This window comes from Neovison vison, chromosome 9 (assembly GCF_020171115.1).
Source record: "Neovison vison isolate M4711 chromosome 9, ASM_NN_V1, whole genome shotgun sequence".
Taxonomy (NCBI): Eukaryota; Metazoa; Chordata; class Mammalia; order Carnivora; family Mustelidae; genus Neogale; species Neogale vison.
The window spans coordinates 98050064-98065788 of record NC_058099.1 but is presented as its reverse complement, the minus strand read 5'-3'; the positions used below and the strand labels follow the sequence as shown (position 1 = coordinate 98065788).

General features: G+C 58.3%; 1 protein-coding gene across 1 annotated transcript in view; it reads right to left on the bottom strand.

Annotated features, from left to right (window-relative positions):
* Positions 1-15725, bottom strand: part of WNK2 (WNK lysine deficient protein kinase 2) — a 113573-nt gene that overhangs the window by 78857 nt on the left and 18991 nt on the right. Inside the window, exons 2-4 of the mRNA XM_044266056.1 lie at positions 4156-4328; positions 3840-4060; positions 393-550 (exon numbers count right to left, since the gene is read on the bottom strand). Coding sequence (XP_044121991.1) covers positions 393-550; positions 3840-4060; positions 4156-4328 — 552 coding nt within the window. The remainder of the gene's footprint in view (positions 1-392; positions 551-3839; positions 4061-4155; positions 4329-15725) is intronic.

Below are 15725 nucleotides of genomic sequence, written 5' to 3'. Positions count from 1 at the left end.
TGGGCTGCCAAGGACCTCACTCCTCGTGCATCTCTGAAGAGAGGGGGGCCCCAGGCCAGAGCGAGGCAGCCAGGACTCGGGGGTCGTGGGGCCTGATGCCCAGGAAAGCTACGGCCTCACCAGGCAGGACAGCCACGGAGGGAGGACGGGGTGACCTGCTTGCAGAGCTGAGGCCACCTGATTAAAGCTGACGATGGCGTGAGCCCACACCAGACATGGGAAAGCCAGCAGCCCTGGGAGCGGCCCAGAGGAGGGGGCCCCCCTCGGGACAGGCAGCCACGCTGCTGAGTTAGACAGCCTGGCTCCCCTCTGTGACAGCACCCTTCCCTGCCTCACGCGGTGCTGGGAGCACTTCCCTAAGCATGGTCTCTCGTGGTTGCCAGTGGACTCACACAGGTGACCTTCCGGTAGATCTGGGCGGCGTTCTGGCACTCGGAGTAGGGGTACTCCGAGGTGGCCATCTCCAGCATGCACATCCCAAAGGCGTAGACATCCACAGACTCGTCGTAATGCTCCTCGTACATCTCGGGCGCCATAAACTCAGGGGTGCCTGTACCCAGGAGGAACAGGGGTCAGCGGTAGGGTCAGCAGTAGGGTCAGCGGCCATGGGGCCAGGGATCGCCTCCCCATCAGGCCCAGAACCTGCGGTTCTGAAGGACTGCCCTGCACACCGTTCCCGAAAACTCCCCCAGACCCTCCTGATTCCAGGTGGCAGCCGCACATAGCACAAGGAGCCCCCCCCAGCTCCGAGCCCGTTGCTCCCCAGGCCCCAGCCTGTGCCCCAAACCCGGGAGGCGCTGCACGCGGGGGAGTGCCCCCTCCTGGCCCCCGGCCCAACCACCCGCAGCAAAGACTAGTGCTCCTCACAGAGCTACCTAAACTGCAAAAACCCAGAAGGCCCCAGGTGTCCCCGGACAGACACCACGGGGTGGTGTCAGCACAGAAAGGAGCATCAGGGGCCCGCAAGGTGTTCCCAGCACAGGCCATTCCAAAACGATGCTTCCTTGGAATTTTTCAACAGACGGAGTAAAACAAAGTCCTTGGCTGTTCATGCACAGTGACCTCCTCCCCACGGAACAGCGAGGACAGACCCATGAGGACACATCAGGGGGCTGGGATTCCGGCTGACTTTTCCTTTAGTTATGCTGCTCTGGATTGGTTTTTTTTTTTTTTCCCCTGTGACAAGCTTCTGCTTTAAAAATCACAAAATCCTCTTATCAAAACAGGTCCAAACGATGCCTGTCCAGCCGAACACAAGGCAGAGGGGAACGTCAGATCGTCTCCGCCTTCTCCGTTTCCTCCACCTCAACGCTTTCAAAATGTTCCCGTTTCTTTAAAAGGCAGCCACAGAACAGCACAGACCGCGTTGACAAGCACGTGCGGGTCATCAGCCGTGTCCCCGGCTCTCTGGGACACAGAAAGGTCGCACAACGTTGCATCTTTTTCTCATGCCCCCATGATTTCAATTTAACGCCTATTATATGTTTAATGAAACAAGTCAACATTTTGAATAAGAAATGGCAAAATTGGGGATCTATCTTGATATGTGTATACAGAATTCTAGGAGATTCTGGGGGTGCCTGGGTGGCTCAGTCCATCAATCCTCTGCCTTCGGCTCAGGTCATGACCCCAGGGTCCTGGGATTGAGCCCCAGATCAGATCGGGCTCCCTCCTCAGCAGGGAGTCTGCTTCTCCCTCTGAGGCTCCTTCCCACTAATGCTCGCTCTCTCTCTCCCTCTCTCTCTCGTAAATAAATAAATAAAATCTTAAAAAAAGAAGAAGAATCCTAGGCGATTCCAAGTCAGAAATAATGGGGACAGTGTGGGGAGAGAGCAGGAGGCCAAGGGACCTTGCACTGGGACTAGTTCCATCTTTTGGGGGTCCCGAACCCCATGACTGTGTGCACTTGGCTGTGTGCACCCCGAGGGAAGCCAGCTGAGCCGCCCCACGGTCCCACACAGCCTGCCTTTCAGGGGGAGCAAGGGGGGGGTGAAGGGGAGGGGCCAGCTCTGAGCAGGGTGGGGACGCTCACATGTGCTTGGGCCACAGACGCACCCTTTTTTCTCTCTCCTTGCTCTGTAGCCACTTAAATCTGAGTGTTAAAAAGAACATGCGTGTGTCCACACTGCCACACACATGTGTGCCCAGGGTACCTCCCTGGTCCCCTGGCCCCACATTCCCAGTGCTCCCACCACCGTGGCCACAAACACCTGCAGGCAGCACCGGCCTAGGACCTGGCCAACAGACACAGGGAGAGCGTAGGGACACCATCGGAGGTGGACGGCTCTCGGGAGCCAACCCCACAGGGGGCAGGTAACCCCCAGCTGTGTGTGCACAAGCCATCAAGGGGCTGGGGCCACAGTGCTTGTGACAATGACACCTTCACACCCAATCCGTACCTCACGAGCCCTCAGGCCTGGTGCCACAGGGCCTCCCCAGAGCAGGGAGAGATGTCCTCAGACACCACTGCCCAACGTCCAGCATGGGCCACATCTGAAGTACAAACCCAAACATGGGCACAAAGCCCCCCACCGGGAGCTGCACCCAGAAGCAGGTCCTCGGCAGCAACTGTCCCACAGAGCGGGGAGCCTGATTTACAGGATTGGGAGACCCCCCCCACCAGACCAAAAGCACCCTCACTCAGTGGCTGGCCCTTCGCTGCCCAGGGCCCGGGGAGACATGCTAATTGCCTCCCCTTCTCTGCGTGTTTGGAGCTTCTGGGCCCCCCACCCCAGAGCTGGGCCCCCTTGCATTGGGGTCAATGCAAGGCCTGGAAATGCCAGGCCTTCACATCACCCCATCAGACCACCCAGCATGTGTCCGGTACCCTGATACCCCAGTTCCAAGATGGACTTCCACCAGCCAGAGAAGCCCCAGGGAGCTTCCCCAGGCACCCTACCCCAAGGTCAGACCTACAGATCCTGCTCAGAAACTGCCGGCGGCTCAGAGGGGTGCTTCCTCCAGCCAGGAACCCCACCCCACCTCACTGAGAGACAAACTGAGGCCTAGGTTGGCCCACACACCAGCACTCAACTTCCCAGAGCTTCCAGAGGGCCCTGTGGACCCCAGTGGCCACCCTGCCCCAGATGTCTTATTCCAAATCCACTAACCCCGCCAGGGAAGTTTCCAGATTCCCAGTGGTTCCATCTGCCACAAATAGGCCAAGTTCTGTCCCCAAATGTGCATTAAAACCAGGAGCTTGCAAAACCCTGAGATCACCCTCTTGTCCTGCTGTGTTCCCACACAGGGCTTCAAAGGACAGGGGAGCCTCTCCAGGTCCCACCCGACCCCGGCCGATCCCATCAGGATTTCTGGAGCCACGTCCCAGAGCAGTCTGGCCCTGCAGCATGCTGGCGCTCCCCAGACATTTCAAACCCCAGTAAGGGCCACCCCGAAGCTCTTCCAAGCACTCCTTCTGCAAGGCCCTGGAGCGGCCGCAGCCAGCGCCCACCATCTGCAGGGACCCCAGCGCAGCCCCAGTCCCTGCGGAGCAGCTGTGAACAGGCCACACCCACCAAGGCCATGGGGGCTTCTCAGAGGAGGACAAGAAACACAGAAAGACAAGCCTAGCAAACCGGCACCTATACCAAATCCCTCGGGCCCAGAGCCCCAAGCTGGCTCTGGGCCCCACAACCCCCAGGGACCCCCCGCAGGGGGCCTCAGGGTCCGGGGCACGAGACTCCTTTGCCCATTCCACCTCACTGGACACCAACCCTGAGTCCCTCTGTCATCAAGGCCTCCTTCCCTCCGAGTGTCCGCAGCCTGCAGACCGCAGCAGCCTCAGCCCCAGAACCACACAGCCAGGGACCCCCCAGGCAGCACCCCGGGCCACAGCTTACCAATCACACTCTTGGCAAAGGACGCCCTCTTGAGCGTGGCCAGGCCCAAGTCGCCGATCTTCACGGAGCCGGTGGGACCCGTGATGAAGATGTTGTCGCACTTGAGGTCCCGGTGGATGATGGGGGGCGTCCTGGTGTGCAGGAACAGCAGCCCCTTCAGGATCTGCCGGCACCAGCTGCGGAGCACCTTGGGCTTCATCACTTTGAACCGCTTCAGATACCTGTAGGGGGGGTGAGGGCGCTCCTGAGACCGGCCCTGGCCCGACGGAAAGCCCCGCGTCCCCAGGGTCCGGCCAGCGGGTGGGGGCGTGCTCACGTCTTCAGCGTCCCTGAGGTCATCAGCTCGGTCACCAGCACGATGCACCTCTTCCCCCTGGCGCTGGACTCCCAGAAGTCATAGAAGCGCACAATGTTGGGGTGCTGCAGGCCCTTGAGCATCTCAGCCTCCTCTTTGAACCGCTGCCTCTCCAGCTTGGTGAGCTTCCGGTCCTGGAGAGACACATGGCCAAGGGTCAGCCGCCGCCACTGTGGACGCTCTCCCCATAGTGGGGGGGGGCCCGGGCGGAAGCCCACCAGCCACCCCTGCGGCTCTGCAGGTGAGGACACTGCGGAGGGAGGGGACCAGGCATCCAGCAGTCACTCTGCCGCAGCCCCCCACCCTTGACCCCTCATGAGCCCCTGCACCAGGACCTCAGCAGAAAGATCTCTGGCAGCCAGAGACAGCTCGAAAACCTACACTGCAGCACGCACACGCCCCCTCCCTGAAAACATCTCCACGGCCTCGCGTCCTCGACACCCACTCTGATGCTGCCACAAGAGAGACATCAGTCCAATTCCAACTCACACGCAACTTCGAGGACATGTTCAAGACCCGAGCGGATGCGAACCAGAAAACCAGAGGACCCGATGACAGCCCAGGGTCCCTCCCGGGCCCAGTAGTGTCACAGGGCATGGCAGACACACCTCCCGGGTCTGCAGCTAAGCCAGACCGTAAGTTCACTCGGGACACACAACAACACCCCCTGGATGCTGGGAGTCCCTGCGCAGTCCCACCCACGTGGGGCTCCAGCCACAGCCCGCGAGGAAGACCACCAACACCCTCCCACGTTTGACCCCCATTGCCAGCGCTCCCCCGCCCCGATCTGCCATGGCCCAGCACTGCCCGTCTGGCCGCAGCCAGCAGCCTGGAGTGGTCCTTCCAGACACCCTCCAGTGGGCTCTTACCACACAGTACTAAGAACAAACCCATGAGCTCTGTGGTTTCCAGCCTCGTTCCACAGGTAACCACACCTCTGCGGGCTCCAGGGTGGCCGTCTCCCTTCACCTGCACCCCGCACCAGCCCCCACAAACCCTTATCAGCCTCTTGCTGCACAAGAGGGGCCTGGCAGAGCAAGGAGATACCAGGAGAACCACAGCACAGCTGACCCCAGAAAAACACAGAATTCGGGGCCAGAGGCAACTTCAAAAAAATCTAGTTCATGTGCTCACGGGGATGGGGGAGGCTGACACACATTAGTTAAGAGCAGAATTCTACCTAAAAAGGAACAAACAAAGGGGTGCCTGGGTGGTTCGGTCATTAAGCGTCTGCCTTCAGCTCAGGTCATGATCCCAGGGTCCTGGAATCGAACCCCACATCGGGCTCCCTGCTCAGCGGGAAGTCTGCTTCTCCCTCTCCCAGTCCCCCTGCTTGTGTTTCCTCTATCATAGTCTGTCAAAAAATTAAATAAAATCTTAAAAAAAAAAAAGAAAAAGAACAATCAAGAAAGTGCTCTTGCAAATTAAGGCTCTGGTTTTAAAGTCGGTCTATCATCGAGTGAAACACTAGGTACAAAAACACCAACATTTAATCCAGTCACTGACACGGAAACATGCTCCCACTCGGCAAAAATTATGGTTTATTTAGGAAGAGTCAAGCCACAGACTGGAAAAACTATTCTCAATAATGTATCTGACAAGGGACTCCATCCAGAACACAGAACTCCCACAATCCCATTTAAAAAAAAACAAACTAAAAAGAGGCATGAACAGGTCAGATGAAGACATGGCCAACAAGCAGGTGACAAGGTGCTGACCATCCTCGGTCACTAGGATAATGCCAGTTCCAGCCCGGAGCATTTGCTGATGCCCACCGGCAGGTCGAAGTAAGAGGAGGCTGGTTCCACACACTGGGTGGCCGGGAGCGGCCGGGGCCTCGGACACACGGCCGCTGGACGTGCAAGGGAGCGCCAGTGAGGTCCACCCCTGCTCCAGGCCCAACCTCTGCCCTCCGGGAACCCCTGCAGGACGGCACAGGGGTTCAGAGCAGCATGGCCCAGAATAGCACCAGACACCAGGAAAAGCAGAGCAAGCAGGCGGCTGGGGCTCAGGAGGCTCCCCCCTGGGGCGGAGGTGCAGGCACTGGGAGCACGACCTCCGAATGCCCACCTGCCGCGACTTCCACACCAGCCACACGACATGGAACCACACGGCCCGTTCTCTCCCGCATGACAACCAAGGCTTCCTTCTGGGCACCCCCAGTCCAGCTGTCACTGCAAGCGTGCCCTCAAATTCCAGCACAACCCTGGGGAAGGGGGGCTGGGCAAAGCTATCGGAGAGAGGGGAGGGCACGGGGCACTCCCCCACCCCCACCCCCACCAACTCAGAACGCTTCACATGCAGCTTCTTCATCCCTCAGCAGAAGGGCAAGACTTCACCGCACTTTCAAAGAAATCGTCTGTGTTCTGAAGGACATAACTAACAAGCCCCAAGCCCCCAGAGGGAGAGGAGGGCAGCCCTCGGATGCCAAAGACTCAGCGGGAATGTGGTCGGACTTCCAGGTTGGTGCCTCTGGCGACTGGGCTGGGGGCTGGGCCTGGACGTGGGAGGCGGGAGGGAGCAGGCTGCATTTATATCCTAAGCCACCTAGCTATTTTTAGCTGTGTGACACGCTGCTTGATAATTTAAAAGGTCAGCTGGCATGTCCTCAGAGTGCTGCCCGGTGCCCCTCACGGAACTGGCCCCGGTCCTGGTCACTGTGTGCTGAGGGCCGGTCAGCCCCATCAGACCAGCAACTCCACGGCGGGAGAGCCACTGTTGGTGGGATCGAGCCCTAACCGACGCGCTGGAGGCCTCGAGTTCATGGACCAGGGCAGGAGGGAAGCCCCCAGTGCTGCGGGCGTCAGGCTGTTCCTGCACGAGGGTGGGGGGCCAGTTCCCCCCTCTAGACACGGAGGTGAGGTCGCTTACACCAGCTTCCCCCCCACCAGGTGCCCCAGAGTAGTGGCAGCCAGTCAGCTAACGGAGAAGCCTTCTGGGGAGATGCTGTCTCCTCTCCTGCAGGACAAGGGCTGCGCTGGTCGGGGACGGCCACCTCTGGCCGGGCAGTCGCAGCCCGGGTCTGACCAGCCTCTCCCACGCAGCCCGGGGGTCAGCAGCTCTGCCCACACAGAGGCGACAGGGGAAGTCCCCGGCCTCTGGGGCTTCTGCAGTCCTCTCCTCAGCCCGGCAAAGCCCAACCAGGCCTATGAGGAGCAGAGCTGTCCGGTGACCCCACACTCAGGCAGGTGAAGGCGGGATCCACACACAGGACAGAGAGGGGACGTGGGCAGCCAGAAGACGGTGCCCAGAATCAGCAAAGCCAGAGTCCTGGGGCCACTAACTGGAATGTGCCCTCTCTCCAGCCCATCTGGTTATAAATCAAAATGAAACAAAGCCTCCAGGGCCGCTGTTGAGGGCTGCCCCATGTTAGCGCATTGGCCCAGCACGGGGCTCCAGGGATGCTGACCCAGGAGGAGGGTCTCTGTAATCCCTAGGCCCCCCCGTGCGAGGGCCTCTCTCACGCCTGGAGGCCGTATGGCAAGCTCCGCATCTGGGCTGCTGTGTTCCCCAGCAGAAGCAGGGAGGTGGTGTGAGGTCTGGGGCGTCCCTGGGGTGGTGACCGCATGGAGAGGGCTCCGGCGTATGCCTCACTCAGTCACCAGATGGTCACTGAGGCTATGGGTGTGCAGGAAGGACTGGGGGGGGGGGGGCATGTACATACAGTCACTGAAAACCAGGGGGAAGGGACAGGTCCCCAAGGCCAGGGGAAACTCAGTCAGGGGAGTAGATAGCCGCAGCCACGCAGGCCGCTGTGGTTTCCGTCGGCACAGGGTCAGAGGCCACCCAGACCGCGGCGACCACAGGCAGATGCTGGGCCCTGCCTGGTGGGGAGCGCAGCTCGGTGGGGCCATCCTGACCCTCCCGGAGCTGAGCTCCACCCCCCACCGCACACACTCTTCCCGCTGTGACCTGCTCCTTCTCATGCTGGCAGAGGTTTTAAAAATAAACTCACTTTTCTAAACACAAGAACCCTCCTCGACCTCAGCCTAAACAATGAAGTCTGTAGGTTTCTCCCAGTTCCCGATTACAATAAAGGCATCGCTGTTAACAAGAACACCCCGCCCCCGCGGGCGGACACGTAGACAGAGCGGGAGGGGTTCCTCAGCCGGGTCACCTCTCTCGAGGACCCCAAGCATTGAGGAGTCGTCCTTATGCAGCTCGGATAAGGGTCCCCGTCCCTCCCCGATGGGCAGTGTCACCAGCTGGCCAGGTGCTCCCTACTCCCCAGGGGCTAGGGAAATGGGGGTGCCCTCAGAGTGGGCAGAGACCCAAACTGTCCCCACAAGTCCAGGGATCATAAAGGCCATCCCTGCCAGCATTTTGGGAACATTCTGAAACAGCTCCATGGCCCTTTTGCAAACACGTGGACAAAAGTGCCTTTAGTGGAGGCGTGGGTTGACGCTCCCACCCCCACAGATCTGAGGTACCGCAGCGCTCCCGGGAGCCTTCCTGATGACCCGCCCTCACATCGCCTCCCCAAAATGATGCAGCCCCGAATTTCGGGTTCTTCGTTTCCCACGGTCGTGGGCTTTGAGGGCCACGCTTCTGGACTGAGTTACTGTACAGGACACGGCGCCCAGCTGACCGCACGGACAACAGCAGGGGGAACTGAACCTCCTACAAGCCAAGAGAGCGCTGCTCCATCACCAGCCATCAGCAGGGGGGACCCTAACTGGCTAGATGGAGGCTGTGGCCTCTGCTCAGGTCAGTGGGCAGAGGGGGCAGGGAGCCACTTAAAGCCACGTCAAAGGGCAGTCCTGCCAGGCCAGCTGGCAGCCCTAGGACAGCCTCCGCCAGTTCCACGGACACACCGTGGGCTGTGTCACCCTGCCCACAGTGGCCCCACCCCAGATCCTCACTGGGGCCTAGTGTGACTTCTCTCCTGGGCCGGGCTGGCCCTGAGTGGTCCACCCCTGCCCACCATCAGGGAGCCCCTCCCTCTGCCTGAGGGGACAGTCAGCCTTAGACAGAGGTAACCTGAGGCCCAGCAGCAGCCAGGACCTGCACTGACCACATCACATTTCTGGTTTTTAGGAAGGGCCAGCCCCACCCTGAGCTGCTTCCCCGCAGGGACACCTCATGACAGATGTGGACACACCATGGTCACAATCAGCCAAGATGAACACCCCTACCAAGGACATACCTGTGGGGATGGAGGGGGTGGGCAGGACACTTGATACTACTCCACCTCAAGGCCTGCTGGGCCAGAGCCCATCCCCCTGCACAGGGTCCAAGGGCTGCGGGACACCAGAGTAGCAGTGAAGCATAAGGTCATTGCAACAAGCTGCTGAAAGCTGTGGACCCTCCCCAGAAAGCAGACCCTCTGCCTGGCACGCCTCTAACCCCAGGAACCCACAGAACGGCAGCTCTGGCTACTCAGGCATGGGTGGGGGGCCTGAGACCTCCTAGTGCAGAAGGCAGCATCTGACCACACCCTCTAATGCCCTCCCCTAGAAAGAAGCCGGTAGGACCTCGCTCCTCTTTCTAGCCTGAGTGATTCCAACAAACCTAAGATGGCCCCAGAGGCCAGGAAGCAGGGGCTTCAGCCACCAACAGCCTCAGGCCAGTGTCTGCTCAGTGGACATGCTCCCAAGCCTGAACATCTACAGCGTTCCTCCAGGCTGGGTGCTGCCCCAGGGGGCAGGGCAGGAGGTGGGTGTCCCTCCAGGCTGGGCAGTGCCCCAGGGGATGGGGTAGTGGGTGGGGTGTCCCTATGGGCTGGGCGATGCCCCAGGGGGCAGGGCAGGGGGGGGCACACTGCCAGACAGACCCACTGTGTGTGATCCACAGAGTCTGAGGGAAGTTGGGGGTGAGAAAAGGCCCACAGGTGTGCACAGACTCCTTGGCTCCTCCCAAATTGACAGCAAGAGCCTTACTGCCAGAATCAAGGTAAGATAGTAGGTGCTCACTGCACACACACCTGAAATGAGTCGCCAGCTCTGGGTGTGACTCCAGTGGAGAGACAGGAGTCCCCACATTCAGCCCAGGACAATAGCCATAAGCCGTATGTGGCTGTGAGGGCTTGACAAGCAGCTCATTGAAACACAGAGGTCATCTAAGTGTAAGATACCTATACACCAGCTTTCTAAGACATAGTCATTTTTTATAATTATTTAAACCTCATTAATATTCTTATATTTTCCATGAAAAAAAGAGTATTTTGGATGTACTGAACAGAAGAAAAACATTATTAAGATAATTCCACCTGCTCGTTTTACACATTCAATGTGCCCATGACTGCACGCATTACACATGTAGCTCACATTCCATCCCTAGAAGACGGCACTGCCCTCCTGTACACACCAGGCTGCAGACCAGGAGCCAAGCCACGGGGCAGAGCATCCGAAGTCTGACAGGCAAGACTCCAGCTTTAGTCTACTTTCTCCAGAGGCTCAGAAGCTAGGGGAATGGATAAAACAGAACAGAGCACTGCTCATGAAGGCTGTGCTCAATTCCAGACAGGATTAACATGACCTGCCCCTATCTACTGTGGTATCCACTGGGAACAAAAGTAAATCTTCTCTAGAGGAAAACAAAATCGCCAACAACTTCAAATACCTCCATAAGCTTTAAATATACCAGTCAAAAATGGCCAGGCCAACTAGGAGCTGAGACCAAATGACAGAAAATCAACAGGGGGGAAAAAAAAAATAGCAACAAACCCCCAAAGGGTCCAAATATTGTAGGTATCAGACAGACATTAACAGTTCTGTGATTAGTGGAGTCAAGGAGACAGATAGCCAAGAGAGTGAGAGAGAGAGAGAGAGAAATCACGAAGCAGACTCTTAATTATAGAGAACAGACTGCTGGTACCAGAGGGGAGTTGGGTGGGGGGTGGGGAAAACAGGTGATGGGGATGAAGGATGGCACTTGCTATGATGAGCAATGGGTGTTGTATGGAAGCACTGAATCACTATATTGTACACCTGAAATTAATATAACACCGTATGTTAACTGGAATTATAACATTTAAAACCATAAAAAATTAAAATTTGGTAAAGAAGGAAGATAGATAACCAAAATTCATCAGAACTAAAATCCATGAAATAAGAAACAAAAGAAATCTAGAACTAAGAAATTAAATAGGGAACCCAATACATAAGCTTAGCAGCAAAAAGACACAGCTGAAGATGGGATCAGCAAACTGGAAGATAAGACCGTAGAACATAAGCAGACTGGAACATGGAAGCACAAACATGTGGAAAATACAGGAAAGAGGATAGAAAGCTCATAGAACACAGCAAAGAGTTACAACCTACAGGTAAACAGGATTCCAGGAGAAGAGGGCATAAAGATGAGACAGAAGCAACATGCATAAAACAATACTCCAAAGTTTTCCAAAATTGAAGCAAGACCTCCAGACATACATTCAAGCAGTGCTATAAGCCACGAGCAAATTAAATGCAAAAAAACAAATCACACTAGGTACATTACAGCAAAACAAAAATCAGGGGTGCCTGGATGGCTCAGCTGGTTAAGCAACTGCCTTCGGCTCAGGTTATGATCCCGAAGTCCTGGGATCGAGTCCCACATTAGGCTCTCAGCTCCGTGGGGAGTCTGTTCCTCCCTCTGACCTCCCCTCTCATGCTCTCTCTCTCTCTTAAAATCTTTTAAAAAATAAATAAATGAATGAATAAATAAATAAATAAAAATCAAACAAAAGAAATCTTACAAGCAACATTACAAAAGGCAGGCAGGAGGCAGGGGTGGGTAGACTGAGTTGAGTGTTCTAAGACCCTTACATGCCCAGGGTGTGGGAGATGTCAAGGATGTATCATTATCTCAGGGAAATGCATGACAAACTTCCTGAAGGCAAATTCACAGCCCTAATAATGGTACGTCCAGCTACAGGATGGATTCGTCACGCCACACCTCAGCTGCTCCATGTCCCACTGTGTACATACACAAGGATGCAGTGAAATAATGACCAAAACTTACAAATTTCCAATGACATCAAGTAAAATAAAATGGCAGGTGAAATAAGCTTTTGGCCACCATCCTACTGTGCACCATCCTCCATCCTGCCCCCCCTTGGTCATCTACCCTACAGCCCAGGTGTCCTGGGTATGGCCACAAAGAAGCACAACCATCCCATCGCTCTGATGACCTTTGGGAAGATAACACGTGTCCCTCCCAAAATCAAAATGGAATTCCAAATCCAACAGGGAGCCAGTGCTCAGTGGGCTCCCTTCCTGTGATGGGCTCTCTCCCCGGGTAATGGTCAGGCCACGTCCCCAGTCACCTGGGTGCCGCACCTGGCACCCTAGGGGACTCTCTGCTCCCGCCTCCCACAGGTGGGAACAACCCTGACGGCAGGTTGTAAAAACTGGAGGTCTGACACCCTGAGCAGAGGTCAGGAAGTCCCTCCTTGACGCTCACACCCTGGCAGGTAGGGAGATGCCACTTCAGGCAAACATTTACCAACAGCCCTGGCTAGGCCCAGAAAGGCATCCTTGGGCAAGACCTCTGCCCTCAAGTCTCCACCCTGATGCTGTCCAGTTCAGAGTGAGCAGAGTGGCTCACCACCAGCAGGTTGGCCGCAGCCCCAGCCAACTGCTCCCACTGCTTCCAGTTCCTTGGCTACAGGCTACTATGGGGGCCTAGTGCCGAGTCCTGGGGGTCAGTGTTAGGAGGGCCTGGCTGAAACGGCACAGCCAGGGATAAGCAGGCCTCTGTCCAGCAGACTGTTGAGGGTAGGGACAGCCTTTCCGGACACAGCCCTGCTGGGGGGCACCCTCTCTCACTGTGACCCCACCACACACCAACGGGATCACTATGCTACCTATGGCCAACCTCCTCATTTCCCGGGCTGCCTTTGCCAAAACCCAGAGCAATCCAGGAAGAAAGGGAATGAATCTTGTAGCTGCTCCAGGGCCCAGGCAGCGCCACCGCCGACAAGCCGAGCAAGCAGAAGAGCAAGGAAGCGGATGAGCCAACGATGGAAAAGTGCCTCCATCCCCCACCTCGGCATCCCAGAGCCCTCTGGCCCTGCCCAAGAGTAGGGCCTGCCTCCCCACACTCCCTGTGGGGCTGCCCAGGGCTGTGGCCCTGAGACCCGACCCGTGCGACCCTGGGACTGTCGTGGTGCCGCAGCAGACAGCCAACCAATCTCCGAGCAGAGTGCATGTGCTCCAGGCTGGGAGACTTGCAGGGACCCAGGGTTCGGGCACACACAGTGGGGTGAGATCCCAAAGCTCACCCTCCCGCTCCCCCTCCGCAGGGCAGCTACGTACAAAGCAGGGTTCGCTCACGGGCCAACCACAGCAGATGCCCCCCACCCCGTGCCCAGCACTCCCAGTCCCCAGCACAGGCCCTAGCAGCCTATGGCCCTGGCCTCCCCAGCCCCAGCCCACCCTGCTCACCCCTGAGCCTCCCACACACCCCATGGCCATCCCCAGATCCACAGGCAGTGGCATCAAAGCCTAGCAGTGGTGGTGCTTATTAACGAGGAAAGGTGGGGATCCACTCCCTGAGAGCCGGTCAGCCACGCCCCACAGGGCCTGCCCATCCGACTCGCAGGTCAGGGCCCCACTCCCCCAACGTGGCACAGCCCCCTCCCTGCACTGGCATTGAGAAAAGTGCCAGCCTCGCTCACTGGCGTCCTTGAATGTCCTTTGTCCATGTGGACACAGGTAGGCCCCCTGTGCCTTGGGCACCCGAGACTCCCCAGGTCGGGGCTGGGGCTCAGGCTGCATGTGACCTGTACCAACAGGCCATCGGCTTCCTTCCTGAGGCTGCGCTGTGCTCACGGCCTCCTGTTCTGGGGTCACTGTCATTGCGGTATGCGGCGTGCATCCTGGATCCAAGAAGAAGCCCGGGGGAGGCGTCCTGCGTCGGGCCCTGGGCAGTGGCAGCCCCAGAGCTCCCACCACGCTCCCCTAACCAGAGAGGCAGCGCCCACCCAAAGCTACACAGCCCGAAGCTGGTTTTGTTCCCTCGGTCAGGCACAGCTCTCTCCCCGCTGAGCTGTGCCTCCCCAAAAATGCCACAATCCACAGATCCCGGCGCCTCTGAGCCCCCGACCACAGCGGTGTGGAGGTCGGCGCACACAGGACGCGGGCACAGCAGGCCGCCCGTGGCAGCACCGGTGCTCCTCCACAGAACCCATCTCCTCCACTGCTTTCGGAACCGTGGCTCGGGAGGCTGCAAAGACGGCGTTACAAGAGCCCCACGTGCCCGGAAGGCCGCAGCACTCAGCAGGGACTCTCACCCTCGCCCCCGCAGGGAAGTCGTCCAAAACCTCGATGCCTGGGCGTGTGGCCGCAATTCTTCACTGCGTGGCTATTTATAGCCTCAGAACTAGCCAGAGGGATGGAGAAGCCGGTGGCAGACCGCAGCGAGCGGGGAGTGGGAAGCGGGGAGCCAGGAGCCGGGCGGAGCTGCAGGTGAAAAGCACCAGGCTGGGCCAGGCTGGGATTTAACAAAACTCCCACGTGCAGACCAAAGGATGAATGAGAAGGGCCGCCTTCAGGAGGCAAGCGTGGGAGCTCCGCTTCCTCTTCCCCGCATCCCGATTCTCTGTGATCACGATGATGCTAGGCGGCCACATCCCTGGGCTGGGCTACTTTCCTCCCCGAGGGGAGGGCACCATGGTGCAGACTTCTTCAAGCGCCCCCTTCCATGTCTGTTCCCTAGATGGTTTCAGAGCTGGCCTCCCTGGAGCACAATTCCTAATTCTGTAAAACCCACAAGCCCTGAACGTCTCCTCCTGCTGGGCTCTGGCTCAAGGACACACGTGGACAGCACCTACTGTGTGCCGAGTGGCGGCAGACAGAGCCCTGTGGGGTGGCAGCCAAGGTCCCATCCACCCTCCAGCCTGCACTTGGCTATTCAAGCAAGACTGAGCGTCTGGGAAGAAGACTAACCTACGAGGCACGGCCAATGATGGTGAGACTGAGGAGGCTGGACGGTGGCTCTCTTCCTGGCCCATTTGGGGTTTCCATGATGACAAGGCAGAAATAACCCTACTGGGTCTCAGTAAGCTTCCAGCTCCACCGGCCTTGCCTCTGATCTGGACACCCCAGGCCTGGCCCCAGGGCCCCTGCAAGCTGCCCTCACCCTCACTGGGCAGATGAAGAGATGGGGGGTCAGGGAGCGGCTCGGCATACCCAGCAGCCCGCCTCCACCGTGCATTCCCCAAGGAAGCCTGGGAGAGGGCATCTCGAGCTTCTGAGGGGCTGGCAGCTGCACGCCCCGCTGGGCCTGCTCCCCAGGGCCTCCACTTCCTGAGGACACCAAGTCCTCCACGGGCCATCCTCAGCAGCCCTCAAGCACAGACCCGCCCCTCCCCAGGCCCGCCACCCCCATCCTCCTGGTGCCCTGGTCAAGGACACATGGGAATGCACCCCCCCAGCCACCACACCCACGTATGCAGGGGCAGGCAGGCAGGCCGATGCCCCAGAGTCTCCTGGATGTCCCACTGGCAGTGCCTCAGCGAGGGGTGCCAAATGCAGAGGTCACCTGTGCTCCCGGCCACCAGGACCAGGGTGAGTGGGGGCAGCCCTGACCGCCCCCCAAGAAACAAGAGG